The sequence below is a fragment of the Pagrus major genome, chromosome 10 (assembly GCF_040436345.1).
Source record: "Pagrus major chromosome 10, Pma_NU_1.0".
NCBI classification, from domain to species: Eukaryota; Metazoa; Chordata; class Actinopteri; order Spariformes; family Sparidae; genus Pagrus; species Pagrus major.
Window position 1 is genome coordinate 14172827 of NC_133224.1, and position 17581 is coordinate 14190407.

At 39.3% G+C, this 17581-nt stretch overlaps 2 protein-coding genes across 2 annotated transcripts; one reads left to right on the forward strand and one right to left on the reverse strand.

The window, feature by feature from the left end:
• Positions 1–892: 892 nt before the first annotated feature.
• Positions 893–5078, reverse strand: ing2 (inhibitor of growth family, member 2). The gene is made up of 2 exons (XM_073475073.1): positions 4834–5078; positions 893–2251 (listed from the first exon to the last, which is right to left on the reverse strand). Exons 1-2 carry the CDS (start codon positions 4976–4978, stop codon positions 1551–1553), a joined length of 846 nt encoding a protein of 281 aa, XP_073331174.1. The 5' UTR covers positions 4979–5078; the 3' UTR covers positions 893–1550.
• Positions 5079–8124: 3046 nt separating this feature from the next.
• Positions 8125–17511, forward strand: cd68 (CD68 molecule). Its single transcript, XM_073475140.1, has 6 exons — positions 8125–8269; positions 9587–9987; positions 10293–10412; positions 11912–11972; positions 12324–12497; positions 15174–17511. The coding sequence occupies exons 1-6, from the start codon at positions 8212–8214 to the stop codon at positions 15311–15313; spliced, it is 954 nt and encodes a 317-aa protein (XP_073331241.1). The 5' UTR covers positions 8125–8211; the 3' UTR covers positions 15314–17511.
• Positions 17512–17581: the final 70 nt, after the last annotated feature.

Sequence of the window (17581 nt, forward strand, 5' to 3'; positions counted from 1 at the left end):
CTCAAGCCTCCAGAGACGGAGAACTGTTTGGAGAGTCCAGCAGCAGTGAAGAAGAGGAGGAGGACTCTTAGGGAAAACTCTGCACCCAGTATTCTCCTGGCCATGTGATGGACAGACATCCGAGAATGTGGAGTCTGCTCCATGACAGAACTGAAGCAAATTAAGTCTTCATCATAACACATGGACAGAGAAGAAAGATGCTCAGGTTTATTAAAAATATATTATTATGTATATATAATATATAAGTAAAAATATATTCAATGTTGTGCTGATATGATGGTGTCACAGCCTACAGTATGTACTCGTATCTGTATTACATGTCCCCAATCATTTTGCAGGGCATGCAACCTCGGATGACGGGGAGTCACCGTGGTCGGTGAGGCTCAGCTGCCTTCCAGTTAACATGACTGGACACAGCCTCTGAGACTGATGGTTAGTTTGAAGACGAATACAGTACAGAGGTGATTTACAGAGGCTCTGACCAAGACTATGACTCCAGGGAACAGGAAGTGACTGCAGGTGGAGACAGGAGAGGTGTGAAGGGGCAGAGGAGAGAGAGAGAGAGAGTCGGTAGGGGTGAAAACATCTCACACTGTGAATTGAGGACTTATTTCAACCAAACCAGAGGTGACTGTGGAAACACAAATGATGAGCTCTTTTTATGTCAGTAAAAGAGAGAAACTTGAATTCAGGCAGTGTACGGTTGTATTGTTTAGTTTAGTAAGGAAAATAGGTGTAAACATATTTCCTTTCTTGACATTTCGTGTTATTTCATCTCCCAGCTGAAACTACAGGGGCTGTCAGACTATCCCCTCTATCCACATCTCTGCAACGCAGTACACAGAAACCTTGTTGCATATTTCATGCTGAACGAGAAAAGAGAACTGAATGGTACTGAATGACTATACTTTGTTTTAATGAATATAAAAAGAAATTTACACAATAGTGATAGTGAACCATTGAAACATCAAGTCCACAAACATGACGTCCTATTCCAGTGTCCCATCAACAATCATCTCCTCAATTAAATATCTTGTAAACATATTACATGTGTGGGTTATTCTCTACACGCCATTATTTTATAGACACACAATGATTTTGAATAATTGAGTACAATTAAGAAAGTTCAAATAAAGAATAAAAACTGTTTGGCCAAAACTGAAGAAAATAATGACCATTATTTTTTATTAGGACCTTGTCCAGAATGAATAGGGACAGTAAACCAAAAGATGCTTCCATTTTTCTTCAAAGTCCAAATAAAAAAAAGAGCAAAACACTTGAGGAAGCTGGCAGCTTCAAGCTAATGATTCTTGCAGCAGCTGGACTCCCTACAGACTACAGTACAATTATAGCCAGTGGGAACAATCAGTGATGTAACAGCACAAGTGCAATCACAACTTGTCCTTGATTAATAATAAGCGCTGCTACTAATGGTGTTCGATTGTGCTCTTACAACATCACGAGTACGGTTATCACCTACGGCTGATAGTCTTGACCCTCTTCAGATGAGAGAGACATCTTCCAGATGAGAGAGGACCAATGAAGGGTCACTACCTGGATCTGCGGTCTTTTCTGTTTTTGTCTAGGCTTTTGTCCATCGTCTTTTCGTTGTCCCCTCTGCATTTGGGGCAGTACCACTTCCCCTTGGGCTTGTAGGTGAGCCCCACACAGGAGAAGTGGAACCACTCGATGGGGCATTGGTCGTTGTCACAGCCAATCATCTCACCGTATGACACCTGCTCACAGAGGCAGTAGGTGGGCTCATTGGGGTCGATGGCAAAGTCGACTGGCGAGGCGTCTCGCTCCTGTTTGGCCTTGCGCTTCTTCTTCTTCGCAGATTTGGACTTCTTCTCTCTGGGCGGAGGGATGGACAGCTCCTCCACAGGGTCATCCACCAGAGAGCCATTGGCTGACGGGTGGCTGGAGTCACGGCTCTCGCTGTTCCTCTGGCGGCGAGGGCGCCTGGCCGAGGTGCGCTCAGGGGCCGGGGAGTCTTGGACGCTGGAGCGTCGTTCTGTGGTGAGACGCTCTGCCTCGCTCGGTTCCTGGAGGCAAAGGGAGTGTGAGTCCATCTGGCGAGAGCGGTTCTCCACCAGCTCTGTCATCTGGGTCACTACGTGGATCTTCTCGTCGCCCAGCTCCTGGCTGATGATAAGCGCTCTCTGCAGCTGGATCTGCAGGCGCTTTCTCTGAGCTGCATCCTGCTCACCTTTGTACTTCTCAAATACTTCATCCACCTCCTTCAGCACCTCTGCAAAGTAGGACACAAAAACAGAGGAGGATTATACATTACTATAAAAATACAAAGGTGTTTACCACACACCTTCTGTTTTCTGTTATGCCATGCGTTTTACTTTTTTGTATGTTTTCTTTACTTTTTTATAGTAATATACAATATCTGTGTGTCACCTTTAGATTGTCTGTTTTCATACAGACACTTAAGAGTATGATGATGGATCTACTGACTGTCTGACACAAAATTAGGTTCATACAGTAATTAAGAGCCTGGGTTGAATGAGTGCATGCTGTCATAAAAGTAAAAGGGGGGCATACCAAACACTAGATATATATACTAGAAAGATATTCTGAAATTCATGGACATTTTTCAAGATTCAACTTTTCAATCAAACTGTTAATCTGATATTATCATCAACTTTAGACTTAGATCCTACAGGTCAGATCAACCAAATGACCAACCAAATCTTGTGATGTATAGCCAGTCAGATGTTGTTGTGGGCAGGACATTGTGTAAGAGGATGCTGCATTAGAGCCGAAGTAGCACATTTTTTTATTCATTTATTTTATCAGCAATCTGACAAAAAATCTACCAATACCGATCGGTCGAAAAATTATGAATATCTTCCCCGATAATCGGCCAATCTACCCCTAATCAGAATGCTTTATGAACTCTTGTTTAACAATTCAAGAATAGATAGTCAATGGAAATTATCACATTCGTGTTGATCGCAGCACGTCCAGACATTCACGGAAACCAAAAAGTAGACAATTTGGTGAAATAATTGATCAAAATAGAAACCGTTGGTTTGTTGTTTGGTGAAGACGTTTTAATGCCTAAACAAACTAAATAAACAAACTATCCTTGTTTTCATGACTGAATAAACTGAATAAACAAACTGACCTTAAAGGGCAACACAATTTATACTGTTTTACTTTGTTTATATGTGGCGGACCCTGCCACATACACCTTTCTAGCTTCAGACAGTGTTCTTGGACCTTATTTTCCTCTGAGAACAGCTTGTTTATTCACTTATAGAAAAAATACATATTTCTGACTTTGTATTATTACCTCATTAATATTGTAAACATTAAAATTCTGAATTTGAATTTCTTCTCCTACACAGGTGCCCCTTTAAAGCTTTGTGTGGAGAAAAAAAAACTAAAACTAAAAAATCAACAGAGGCAACAGTAATGTGGAACTTAAGGACATCTTCAGCCAATCCAAAGCAGTATATGTTTAGTAAGAAGGAAGGGAACTAACAAGAAAAAAAAGAGAAAAAAAAAGACTTGGACACAGCAACCTTTACCAGTTCACTTTCATTCGACAGTTGACTGAGATAAGTGTAATAAAAAAGAGAGTGGATCATACTCTAGTATGCCAGAGAGACAAGTGATGAGCACACAGTGACGAAAACAGGGCGAACAGCGGCCAGAGAGTGTGGAGGGCAGAAAATTGCAATTTGGTTTCATGAGAGCAACCGGATTAATTACACACTTTTAAAAATGTGGACACTGAGGAAGAAGGAGCCAGAAGAGCACCGTTAAGAACGCCAACTAAAGATGTGAGAGGAGGGGGAGGGCTGAGCCGCAGTCAGCCCCTGCCTACAGGAAATGACGCCAGTCAGATGTTCGGGGGGGTTGCCTAGAAGAAGAGCCATCCGGCTTTGCAGCTCACAGCCGACGGGGTACTTGACGCTGAGCGGAGCGGCAGACACCGTACAAGCCCTCGGAGATGTGTAATCTCGCTTTAAAAAAAAAACTCAATTTAACGTGTCGTTAATACTGTCGGTGTAGGTCACATTATCTGTCGAAGGTGTCGGAGAAGTTGTTGGTAGCAGAGGCTGGCTGTTAGCTACTGCTCACTCTGCGTCAACAGAGAGCAACAATGAGGATTGTTGTTACATTAAAAACGGCAGTGTGTGTTAACCGTGGACGCTGGGCACGGGTTCACACCTCAATGAGCACAGTTTAGGCTCTCCTACACATCTGTATTCTACGTCCTGTGCTTCGGCATACATTTAATACACCAAGCAGTGTTTACTTCAAATAAATGGCCAAGTTTATTCAGTGTTTTCCTGGTATTCGCACAATAATCCTCCGCGGAAACACCGTAGTGGGCGGCAGTGTGTACCTACTGAAAAAGTTAAGATTTTATTGTTATACAGTGCTTGTTTTTGAATTATTTCTATGCCGAATTTGTCACCGGACACAAAACATTCGTACGAGAGATGGTTCTGGGTCATAATGTACATGTACGTTTGGCGAGAGAAAGAAATAGCAAATTTCAGCATTTTCCTCATTGAGGTTGGTGGCACATACGAAACAGGACACAGTGTATCGGGGCTGTGCTAACTGACGAATGGCTCACTTGTTAGTTTAATACTTGGCTCGACACTGTAACTCTCCACATTTCAGCTTCTCACATTACTGTTTATGGAAGTAGATATGAAGAAGGGTCGCTCGGTTTTTGCAAAATGGGAACACAAGGCTCGCGCCTGCTCCACCATTTGAGCACACCCTGTCAGACTGCCCTTAATGTTTGCCACTTTGATACACGCAGTCAGAGTTAACGATAAAAACATGGAAACACAATACCTTGGTACTTTGCATCAATTTCTCGAAGCAGAGAAACATTTCTTTGTATATCCAAAGGCAGGGACTCCACACATTCCAGATAATCCTCCACATAGTTGACCAGTTGTTGCGACTTGTCGGCATTTGGATAGTGGTGGCCTAACATCGTCTCTACGATGCATAGAGGCACTGAAAGAATATGGATGAAATGTGAAAAATATACTGTTAAAATCAAATGCTTGGCGACTTTGCAGCTTGTAGGGCAGTCCCAGGCAGCAGTTCACTTCAAACAAAACTCAAGCCACTGCGCATGCGGGAGTATTTTCCTTATATGGAATTATACAGTTTCCTCTCATTTGTCGTCATCGAAGGCGGGGTTAGTGGGCTTTGCCGCGTCGGGATTGGCAGAGAGTGACCTCATTATCATAACATTTTCCCGGGAAATTAAACCAATGGGAAAATTGAAAACAGAGGCGCCAGAGTTTAGACGGAGACCAAGTTTAACCTTGTGTTTTCTCTGATAGTAGAGCAAAGCAGCAGTACGATTGAAAAGGCCCAGCTAGTCATTTATGACCATATAAAATTGAGGTTCATTCACATACATACATTATGAATAGCTTGATTAATGCCAGAGAGTAATCATGTTTGTGTTAGCCTGTCTGATCTAAAAATATAAACTGCAATGTTTAAATGCACTACTTATGCTCAAGATTTTAACAGCAAAACATAAAAAATTACATTTAAGTTTTGATGGTGTTGCTGCCTCCTTTTCTCTATATTCTGTGAACAAATTGGCCTGTAATGGAAAAGTTGACCCAACGTTGTTTTGCTGTGAAGCTCCAGAAATGTTTTGTGGTCTTCAAAATTCCACTTGACTTTCCAACAGCACGAAAATGAGTTGCTAATGAATGAATTTTCATTTTTGAGTGAACGTTTCCTTTAAACAATAAATTCTATATATGTTTTAAAGTTATATTCTAGTGATCTGTTATTTATTATTTCACATTGAGGGACCTTAAAGGCGCTTTGCTCAAAATCAAAGCAGCAGAGACTGAGATAGTGTGACTTTATGTCCCTAGCATGGGTTAATCCACACTTCCAACTTGCCTTTCATTAGTTAGTCTTTGCCTGGTAAATATTCTTTTTTTAAAGAGTTATATTGAATCCGGCTCGAGACTTAAGGTTTTGGAAGTCTCGAGCCAGATTCAGTATCACTCCCTGAAGATATCATTGGGGTGTATTTTTCTCAGACTGAAAGATCTCTTCAGAGCCACAGAAGAAATTATACGACTGTTTTCACAGGGATAGTCGCACTCACTATGACAAGTAAACTGACTGACAGAAAATCTTGAAGTGTTCCCTTTTGCATCAGATGTACAGTACATGCGGCCTTAGTGTGGTTGCTGAGATAAGTTTAATGACTTAGCTCAAATAATGAATCAATTCCAACAAATACTTTGTTAGTTTTCATCGTTCCACTTGCTTTCAGTAAGTTTTGGACATTTTTGTAAGATAACATGTAGCTGGAGCTTTTTTTAACTGGCTCTGAATGCAAGTAAATGATAAGACAAGAGGAGGCAAACCAGGAAGAGAGCTGACAGCGCATGTGTTTGGGTAAGCTAAATTTCAAAAACACCTGCAATACATTCAGTCACAAGGTTGATGTGGGTACAGGCATGACAATGGCCAATATGCAGGTTCCTCCTTTAGGCCCCCTATGTTAGTCAAGTTCACAATTAAACATTGTGACTGTAACCACAGGCTTGTGTGTCTGTGTGTGTGTGTGTGTGTGTTTGGGAAACAACTTACTTCCTCTTTCTGTGTCACATGAAGTCAGGAAAGTTCCTGTGTTCTGCTGATCCTAACATCAGCATTACATTCACCCATTTACTGCCAATACAACTAGTACTGTACATTCTTCATTCTTCTACTACTATTACTAATACAAGTACTATACCTCTGTGAGCATTTCTACTTTAAGTAATAATGTTAATCAAAAATACTGCTACTACTATTACTATAACAACTATGATTACTACTGCTACTATAATTACTACAACTATTCCTACTAAGACTACGAGTACTATATCTCTCACTGCTCATAATTGTGTCATAACTGCAAAAGTCAGTACTACTACCATTACACCACTACTAGTCCTGATACAAATACTAATACTACTAATGCTAGGCTACTACCACTCCTATCACTATTAATACCAGGCATATACCACCATTACAACTTCTATCACAAATACTGCTGGTACAATAACTAACAGTATTATTACTGCTACTATAATTACTACAGCTTTACTATTACTATACTATTAACACAACCCCTTCATTGTGGTGGAAAATATCATGCGACCTTTCACACCAGTTTAGGAAAAGGGTCCCTCCCAGCTGTCACATTTACTTTCGTTTCCTGGATATTGGTATCAGTTGGCCACTAAAATAAGTGTTACAACTAAAGGATCAACACTAGTGCTTCCTGTTACTCCTTTCAAAATAATATCACAGCAGCGTGCTACAGTGCCTCTTCATAACACTGTGCTGCAGAGTATGATAGCCTCATAATGTAGTTGTTCTCATACATCACCGCTGGTTCACCTATTCCTGAGATGTGGACTCATTGTGACTCTGACTTGAGTGAACTCTGGTCGATGTTTTGATGACTTGCAACTTGACTTCACAGAGAATAACGACTTGATACTTGACTTGAGACTTTGACCAAATGACTTGAGTTACATGTGTGCCTATTCTTTCTTTGTGTGATCAAAACAAAAAAACCCTCCTTATGTCTGGCCTATTCCTATCTTCCTCCTGTGTAACACCACTAATTAAGCAAAAAAACATTTTATTTTTATTTTTAATGTCATCATGACTAAGGAGATATCTGGAAAACTAGCCCTTTTAAAAAATCAATCCATTCCTAAAAAAAACCTTCAAAATCTCATTAGCTTACGTATCGCAATTAGAATTTACAGTAACAAAGGTCTTTTTAAGATACCAGTTAAGGGGGTACTTGTTATTTTGTTAGTTATGTTGAAAGTTTGGGAACAACTGCCTGAATCCACCATGGGGAAAACCTACTGTACCTGAAAACAGAATAACAATCTCTCAATTAATGTGTCTCTGTAAGATATAATCCTGACACTCACATAGATTGGAAAGAAAATCATATATCACTTGTTGATATTATATTGAGTTTTTTAAAGTTTGAAGAAATGTTTTTTAATTTTCTTTGCCAATGAGGAATGCTTTTATATTTTAAAGCCAGCTCTTCCGGGCCTGCTGTGTGTCTGTGTGAGCTTCACAGCTCTCAGTTATGAGCGGAGGAGCAGAGCGCTGTCTGCACACTGAGCTGACTGACGAGAAGCGCAGCACTAACTAACTGTCACCATGAACACCATGAAGAGGACCGCTCTGCTCCTGTTTGTCGCCGTCTGTGCGCTCTCAGGTAAGACTTTTTATATTTCAACCACTTTGTCAAAGCGAAAGTTGAAAAGATGTTTTTGTCAACACTTCAGCGAAGGACTTCATCTGCACTTAAACACTCGTCCTTCTGTATTTTAGTAGTGGGTTATGTCAAAGACATGATGTTGTAAACTATTGTAAACAGCCTTTATATATTTTTATCATGAAGTCTGAAGCACGTTTTTTTATTCGGTGAATATTGGGTATTATTAGATGACACATGACATATCTTTATGAGGCCTCTGTCTGACTTCCTGCATTGTTTGGGGAACAGAAATTTCCGCAGTCTTTCGATAGTGCTACAGGTCTGAGTCACATGTCTGCTGGCTGATGAGGGCTGGGTTTTTTTACATGACAAGATGAATCTGCAATTTATGGTGAAGGCCAAACTCAACAACTAGAGACTTTACGCAACTCACGAAAGTCCTCCCTGTTTATTGGGAGCTGAACATTGGTGTTAAATCATCTGGTTTAGAATTGTATTCTATCGAGAATTATGTTCACTTTGGTGTTGACTTAATGCTGACTGGAGGTCATAGTTTCTGTTTACTCTTTCACTCTCATCTGTCTGGCTGAAGATGAACACAAACAGCACTGTGAAACCTACATGTTTTAAAGTGAACAACTACGCACCTGTTCTATCTGAACCCTAAAATGGGGCATCTTGATAAGGCCTGCCTGAACATGCAGATAAGCTGTGAACTCAAAAGACATGACTGTGTCATAAATGGGCTGTAGACCTGTGTTGCTACTTAGATACAGTATGGTAATATTAGCTGACGTCAATATGGAAAGCAGTCAAGCTGTCAAACTGAGTCAGTCTGCTCATTTGCTCGTTTGTTTTGAAGGTATTAGCTGCTCACAGTCCAAAGATCAGTAGATTAAACAAAGGTTAAAGGGGCATTGTGTAGTTCAGGAGAAGAAATTCAATTCATATTCACAATATTAATGAGGTAATAATACAAACTTTTTCCATCAGTGAATAAACAAGCTGTTCTCAGAGGAAAATAAGGTTCTAGAACACTGTTTGAAGCGAGAAAGGTGGCAGGGTCCGCCACATATAAACAAAGTAAAACAGTATGAATTGTGTTGTCCTTTAAGGTCAGTTTGTGTATTCAGTGCTCCTTTAAAGCTGCATTAATCAGTATTTTTTATATTAACAATGGCTTTGTGTAATGTGAAAGTGGTTGCTTGTGTAGACAAACCTCCACAATTATCACCCGACCTTGAACTAGGGTTGTTTTTACATAAATGTTGAAAGTGATTGGTCTTTTATCTCTCTCTGTCTTTTTGAATGAAGCACTGTCATTGGCCGAAGACAAAGCCAAACCTTCTGCAACCATGTCCCCGGCAGAGGAGTTTGATCCGAAAACTGAGAAACCTCCCACCACCACCACACATGCACCCAACACCACCACACATGCACCCAACACCACCACGCATGCACCCAACACCACCACGCATGCACCCAACACCACCACACATGCGCCAAACACCACCACACATGCGCCAAACACCACCACACATGCGCCCAACACCACCACAAGCAAGTCGACAACAACCCCAAAACCTCCAATCACAACTCCTGCTCCCACTGCCCACCCCAACATGACTGTAGGTAACTACACCCTGATGGCAAATAAAACTGTGATTTGCCTGATGGCTCAGATGGCGCTGCAGATCCGACTGGCAAAACCAAAGGTACATTTCATCTGTCAAATAGACTCAACAGTGAACCATGTCAATGTGGCTAGATCTCATCTGCACGAGACTCTGACTCAGCTTTCAATAATGCAGTCGTCAGCTTCCTATTTTCAGGATTTGAAAAAGTTTTAATTTCCTCATTGTGGTGCAATTCATGACAGTAAGGTTAGAGAGATGTCATCCTTGTGTCATATGACAGTTGTTAATGCTACATGACAACATAAATGTGGTTCTGTAAAGAAACACTGCAGTTTCCATGGTACCTTCTGATACAAAGTCAGTCCTCTCTGTCTACCTTTCAGGCCAATGGAACCTTCATTGTCCAGCCAAAAAACACCAAAACAGAGGGGTATTGTAAGGAACCCACAGCCAACCTTACCCTTACCTTCCCAGAGGGCCACATCACCTTCATGTTCAATAAGGTACTTCTGATTTCTTCACTTTGTCATAGGTATGGAAGTATAATGTTGTGAGGTGGTGATAAGGGATCCAGTGAGGTCAGTTCTTGTCTTTGCAGTAGCGTATCTCTGACCTGCTCACACTGATTTGACATTTTATTAAAACGTTTGAGCAATTAAACCCTGTGACATGTAACACAAGTAACCCATTCAGTGTTTTGATGAATAACAACCAGTTATCTGGCATGAGAAGGGAATAGTTAGAAAAGGGAAGTTCAGTTGACAAGCCTGTTCTAAGAGCATGTGACAGGAGACGGCCTCACACCACCTCCCTCCGCAGTGCTTGTGTGATTCATGTAGTGGTTTTCTAAGTGATGCTCCACATGAACACGCTGGGAAAGTTAGAGGTGCTTGTTGGTTCAATGTATCATTGTCAAATTAACTACATAACCTGGGTATAATTACATTAACAAATATAGCCTGGTAACCTTTATCTCACTCTAATTATATTTGCAAGGGCTCAACAAACAGCTGGTGCAGTAACTGTCCACAAAAGGAAGATTTGAGAACTAGTGTTTGGTTGTATAGTGTTTTGCTGAATGTGAATACAGAGTCAAATAGGTTTGTCGCGTAGCCCAGTACACTGACATAATCGTGATATTTAAAAATGAAATTTGATATTGTGTTAATGAAACACATCTGATAATATTGTGAAAATAATCCAGCGCCTCTTGAATCATTTTCATTCCTTTCTGCTCTTGTTAAAGTTGTATTGCACCTTAATGCTGGTTACCAACTGCGACACTGGAAAAGATTCCACTGTAAAAATACATAAAAAAAACAATGAATACAAGGTTTTTCTTGCTTGTTATAAGTTTTTTTTAAAAAGTTCACAGTTCCTCACATCAGAGGAGATGATATTGTCACAGCCCTACTGTCAAATCTGCTCTACAGCTGCCAAGATTGTTTTCACTATCGATTAATCCAACACTTATTTTCTTTATTAATTTATGAAGTATTTAATGTATAAAATGGTTTTTAGATGTCTTCTTTTGTCCAAACAACAGTCCAAGACCCAAACACATTCAGTTCACAATTATATAAAACAGAGAAAAGCAGAAAAACATCACAATGGAAGAGCAGGAGCTAGTGAATATTGGGCCTTTTTGCATGAAAAATGAGTTTGTCAACTTGACTTACCCAAGACAAAATGAAATGGCTTGAAACTTGGATTAGTTGGCTTGAGTCACGTCTGTAGAACACTACTGTGAACAAATGATGTAGTTGTAAATATATGAGATAAATGTAAATATAAACATGTCAGTATATGGCCAGAGAAGACATACCTGAAAAAAGATTGTTGTATGTTGTTACTGACTTTCCTAGATCTAGTTTGACACCGTTGTCATCAATATCTCACAATTAATGACAGTAAGGATTCAAAGTGCTCCATGTGGCTCGTTGATTAATCACTATCTTTGGATGACACCGTTGGTGAAAACTGTTTTCCTTTCTGTCCTCAGAGCACTGAAGATAATACGGTCTACGTTAATGCTCTATCTTTCAACATCTTAGCTAAAGGAGGTAAGTCGGGAATACTGTCTGCATATGATTTACTGATTTTATTGATTCAAGTTTCGACTCTATATAGGTCACTGTGTGTACACTGCACAGTTCCGCAGGTGGAGGCTGTGTAAGACTGTGTAAATATTAACCTAGACAAGAAGCAATCGAGAGCCAGTAACTTCCTTGTGTTCAGATAGGTACAATAATAATCTGTTCAATTACTGTGAAGCATGTGATGCCAGTAACAGCCAACCTACTTGTTGCAATGCAGTCAAACAAGTTTGGGTCTAATACTGATCATCATTATGTGTTTTCATGGGAGTTGTCATTATGACCTTAAAAGACCTGAGCTTTGTTTAACTCTTGCAGGTAATGGCCAGTACATGGCCAAAAACGATTCAGTGCATCTCTTCGCTGCAAAGATCGGAAACTCCTACTCCTGCAAGAATGAGTCAATCTTCATGGGGGATGGGCTGTACCTGGATGTCTCTCAAGACCAGATGCAGGCCTTCAGTCTGACCGAGAGCAACAAATTTGGCCGACGTAAGTGTCTTCTTGAAGACAAATTCCACAGGGAGCTTTGTGGCTCAATTAGACCTCCTTGTCAATACATGTACCTGTCTCTCAAGTGCATTGTTAGATCCATTAATGTAGGTAAAATGTTCTACTCTCAATCACTGAATAAATACAATACATTAAATAAAGTAGTTTGCATGAGTGGCACCAGCAGCAGCCATAGCTGAAAAGACAAGTAAAGACCATCATCTACAGCACCAGACAGCCATACCTGATAAGTGCAAAACCACCACCACAGTCAACACTAACCACAACGCAGCAAGAATGACCCGACTACCCTGCTAAAGACCCGAGTGTGTGAAACTCCTTAGTCATATCACAGTACAACATATGTTTATCATGTCTTCAAATCAAGAGTCACAGTAGGGATATGTTAGTACTTTTTTCCAGTGATGTTTCCGACCAACTTGGATTAATCATCTGAAATGATGTGCTGATTGTGACACGATCTCAGAGCTGTTCACAAATCCATTCACAATGTCCTGACAGCAACAAAGGCCTCCTCATCATCAGAATCAGCCACAGTGTGGAAAGTTACAAAGTGCGTTTATTCAAGCACTGTTCCTAAGTTGTAACTAACAAAGTATTTCTATTGTATGCTCCTCAATTATTATCATTATTATCAACATTATTTCTGAGGGAAATATTCTAATATTTTACAAACAAAATGTATCATCATGTTATAAAAACACAGTGTATTGTTATTGATTAAAGGGCACATCCACCAATTTAACACATTAAAGTGTGTTTACAGCTGTTGGAGTCCTACTGCATATGTGAAAAAGTAGTATAAAGTCCACTGGTCTAACATTGCACTCCTCTAACACTGTTGGACTCATTATTGACAGTTTAAAAACAAATGATCTAAATGGATACAGCAGAAGAGATGTCACCTTTTTATTCCACACATTCTTCTTGCTTTTGGAAACCTGGTGCCACCACCAGCTACTACAGTAAAATACTTTTTACACATTAATGCATCAGTAAAGATATTTAAATAATAGAATATATGATTCTGTGGCAAAAGAATTTACATTCTGGAAATTCTACTTTACTCAACTGTCTGAATTCCACCAGGGACTGTCCCTATCATCGTTACCTCTCCAATCCCTTACATTGTATTTGGTTACTTTAAATATTCATCAACCGTGTTACTATAATCTTTAAGATATGAAGGACATAAAAATAATGAATCAAAACGTTAGAGCTAGGTCACTAATCACAGTTTAATCACGTGGATGTCACTTGGGTGAGAGTTATTTATGAACTGTTGAACAGTGTGTCAGTAGTCTTTTATCACGAGTTACCTGCAGAACAGGAATAGCTGGTTTACCTGCACCAGCAGCCTGTCTCTGATGGGACAGTTTAATAAAAAAAAAAGACCTTTTGTATGCTTTAGCCTTGAGCAGTGACACGAGGTCATTATGCCAGAGGCGTTATGCTTTCAGGATGTTGGTCAGGCCGTCAGATTCTTGTGAATGCAATATCTCAGGAACACCTTGAGGGAATGTCGACTTTGAGTCATGGAGGAAGTGATTAGAAGTTGGTGGTCAAAGGTCACTGTGACCTCATAAAACCTGTTTTACCTTCACTCAACAACATAGGCTACTTATGACAACAGTGCACACATATGTACACATGTACACACACAGGTAGCCCAAGCCCCAACAATCTTGACAGACTAGCGTATAATTCATGGTGGTGCTACAGTGTTTGACAGTTGTTACAGGTACATGCACAATTGTTCACATAGTGCTTATAATAATTTATACTAATTTATATACAACAGCATAAAGAAAGCCCTAAAAATTCTTCTTTGGGCTTCTTCTCTTGACACAAAAATTGTAGGCACAACAATTTCTGACTATTGACTCTTTTTCCTGTACTTGTTGCATCTTGAGCTGTTGTAACAAGTGAATTTCCCCGTTGTGGGATAAAGTCTATCTAATTTAACCAATCTAATTTTAACACGCTATTACCACTGCATGCTGCAGGCGGACGTGACAGCAGAGAATATGACTTGACAGTTATAGAAGTCTGTGGCTGCCAATATTAAAATCTGTCTCGCTTTTAACAGATTCATAGCAGTGAGATGATTAAAACTCCATGACACTGCATGATAAGGACATGGTACATAAGTAGGCCTTACATTTTGAATTTGCCAGACAACTCAAAAATGACATTGCAAAATGGACTTTTGCATTTAAACTTGATTTGAGAATTGAAATTGCCTTTTTATTTATGTGATTATTTTCATAAAATTCAATATCATAATACTTTTTAATCAAGTTTTAATTTAGATTTAAATTTTGGTAGTATTAATGTGCTTTCAAACTTCCAAAACTGACTGAAACATTTTCAATTTATTAAATTATTCCACAACACTGGCAGTCATAGACTTCTGTACAAGTAAATAAAAATAATAAAAACGTTTTAAAAAATGATATATTATATTAAATATAATTTGTTATATGTAAGTTAATAATGAAAGATGTATTGAATTTTCTTTTTTGTATTAATGACATTAGATGCAGGCAATTTACTATTATATAGGGTTTAGTTATAAGATGTCCATGGTTAACTGTTGATGGTTTTATTGGTTGTCAGAAGTAAATCTGATGTGTGTGTATGTGTGTTTTCCAGCTGACAGGTGTGCTGCTGACCAGCCTGACTATCGTGTTGCCATTGCGGTGGGAGTGGTGTTGCTGGTGCTCATCATCATCGTGGTGGTGGTCTACCTGCTGGGCCGCAGGAGGAGGACCGATGGCTACCAGTCTCTGTGAGAGAGGCTGGACAGAGGTCAATCAGAGGTCACTCCCATTATACACCAAAGTCAGTGAGGCTGTGATCTGTCTCAGGGCTTAAAGGGCACTTCCACTTCAGACTCTATTTTCTGTCCTTTTGCCCTCGGTTTACCTTATTATTGACAGTGTTTTAACTAGAGGTCCCACATATAGAGGCTGGAGCTTGCCGCTAATTAATTGATTAAAACTTAAGTAAAAAAAGTAAATGTTATAGCGTGGATCTGAAAAATATTGTGATGGAATATGAAAGGTCATAGAGCAAATGGAAGCAAATAGTATTTTAAAAAAGTAACATTTTAAACTTTTCAATTACTTTCATGATTTAATTTTAATAATCAATTATTAATCCATTATTTAAAGACAATGCTCCAGACTCCATACACGTGAGTTGTAGAAAGCCAATATTACACAACATTTTTTAAATGTAACATGCCAGTAGCCAGTCGTTTTGTGGGACATATGCCATAGAATAACCCAAAATTACAAGAGTTTGACCCCAGAATTATATTATAATATTTTCATCAGGGTGGACTAGGGTCTGATATAGCATCAATGTCACTAACAATTATAATGTTAATAATGACCAATACTTACAGACTGACAGCTTCATGGATAAAACTGACCAAAATGTCTCTTGGAATTAGTTCAGGTTATTTTTTCCCATAGACCGCCAGTGTATTAGTGGTCAGTACTGTGATAATGATGTCATTTTATATGCAGTTTTGGACAAGAGGCTCCTTTCATCAGTCTGACCCACATTAACCTCTCACTGAGCAGTGGAATTTTGAAGTAAGATAAAATTAAGTCAGATTTTACCATCTCCTCTGTCTAAGTGATATACATGCATATATTCATAAAGCACATTTAAAGTTTCTTCCTTGTTGTGGGATTATGTGTTTAAATGTTTAGTTATTTCTTAATTTTTTATTGAATCAAATCATGTTTTTTCTGTCACACAGGGTCTTATTTTAAAAAAGAAGGGAAGTTATCCAATCACTAACTTTACAGGTGATCAAACTGAGTGTGTTTGCATTATTAATCAGCACGAAGGGAAAAGCAGAAGGATGTTTGTCTGGGATTATTTCCACCTGGTCAACATTAATTGCACTGATTGCTGCTCCAACTGATTAACTATCGTTTTCATACTGTACTGTATATGTAGCTGATGCTATGCTTTCACACAAATTCAGTGATGCACTATCCATGCAGCTCAGTAATGAGTGTAGTCCAATTCTGATCTGTAATAGGTCACTTGTTCATGACATCTTAAGAGTCCATCTCTACTCCTCCCACCAAGTCTACTCTGACACCCTGCACTGCCTTAAAGGAATATTTTGACATTTTGGGAAATAAGTTTATACGCTTTCTAGCCTTATCTCAATTTCAGTTTGAGTACACATGTTCTGATTCCCAAATGGTTGCCTCTTGTTAAAGGGTCAGTTCATCCAAATTATAAAAAGACATATTTTGTCCCATACCCCCTGTAATATCTTTCCCTTCAGGTGGTTTAAGTAGTTTTTAAGATATTTTCTTCTTAAACTTCTGCCACAACTTTAATACAATGATGGTGAATGCATTTAAAAATGTCATCTTCTTCAGTAGAAAGTAGTTCTGGTGAAAACTGTTGTCAGGACACTATCAGAGGATACCGTTTCTAGAAAAACAAGCTGCTGAGGAGTTTGTCAGGACATCTCTCAATGCTGAGCACCTCCAGTGTTTTGGGGTAGGAGCAGAAATCTCAGAGGCAGATATCTGAAAACCTGGACACATAAAACCAAAACTATCTGCACTAGATTTAGGTGGGGAAAAAAATGTTGTTAAATAGGCTAGACTAAATAATACTTTGCATGGCAGTATTATTATAATAAAGAGTGGCATGGTGGGTGGAGGAGACTGTCTGGGTGTGATGTCACTGATTGATTCCAGTCTGTCCCCTTTTGTATCTTCTGTCTCTCAGTAATTGCCAGCTTCTGCAGTAGTTGTAAAATAGTACAGTTGGACTTATTGAATTGATGACCTGCTGCTCACAGCTGCAGTACCGCATTTTGTCCATCAGGTGGTGCTGTGAAGTTAAAAAGTGAACAGAAACGTTGCCGTCTGTACAGTTATCCAGTGTGTGAGCACTTTTACCTGTTGTTAACTTCTTGCCAATAAAGTATGATATATTTCTAAATGTGTGCATGTTTGATCTGCAGTCTCCTTTTCATCTTTAAATCTCCAAATATTTTACTCACGTAACAAATTCAG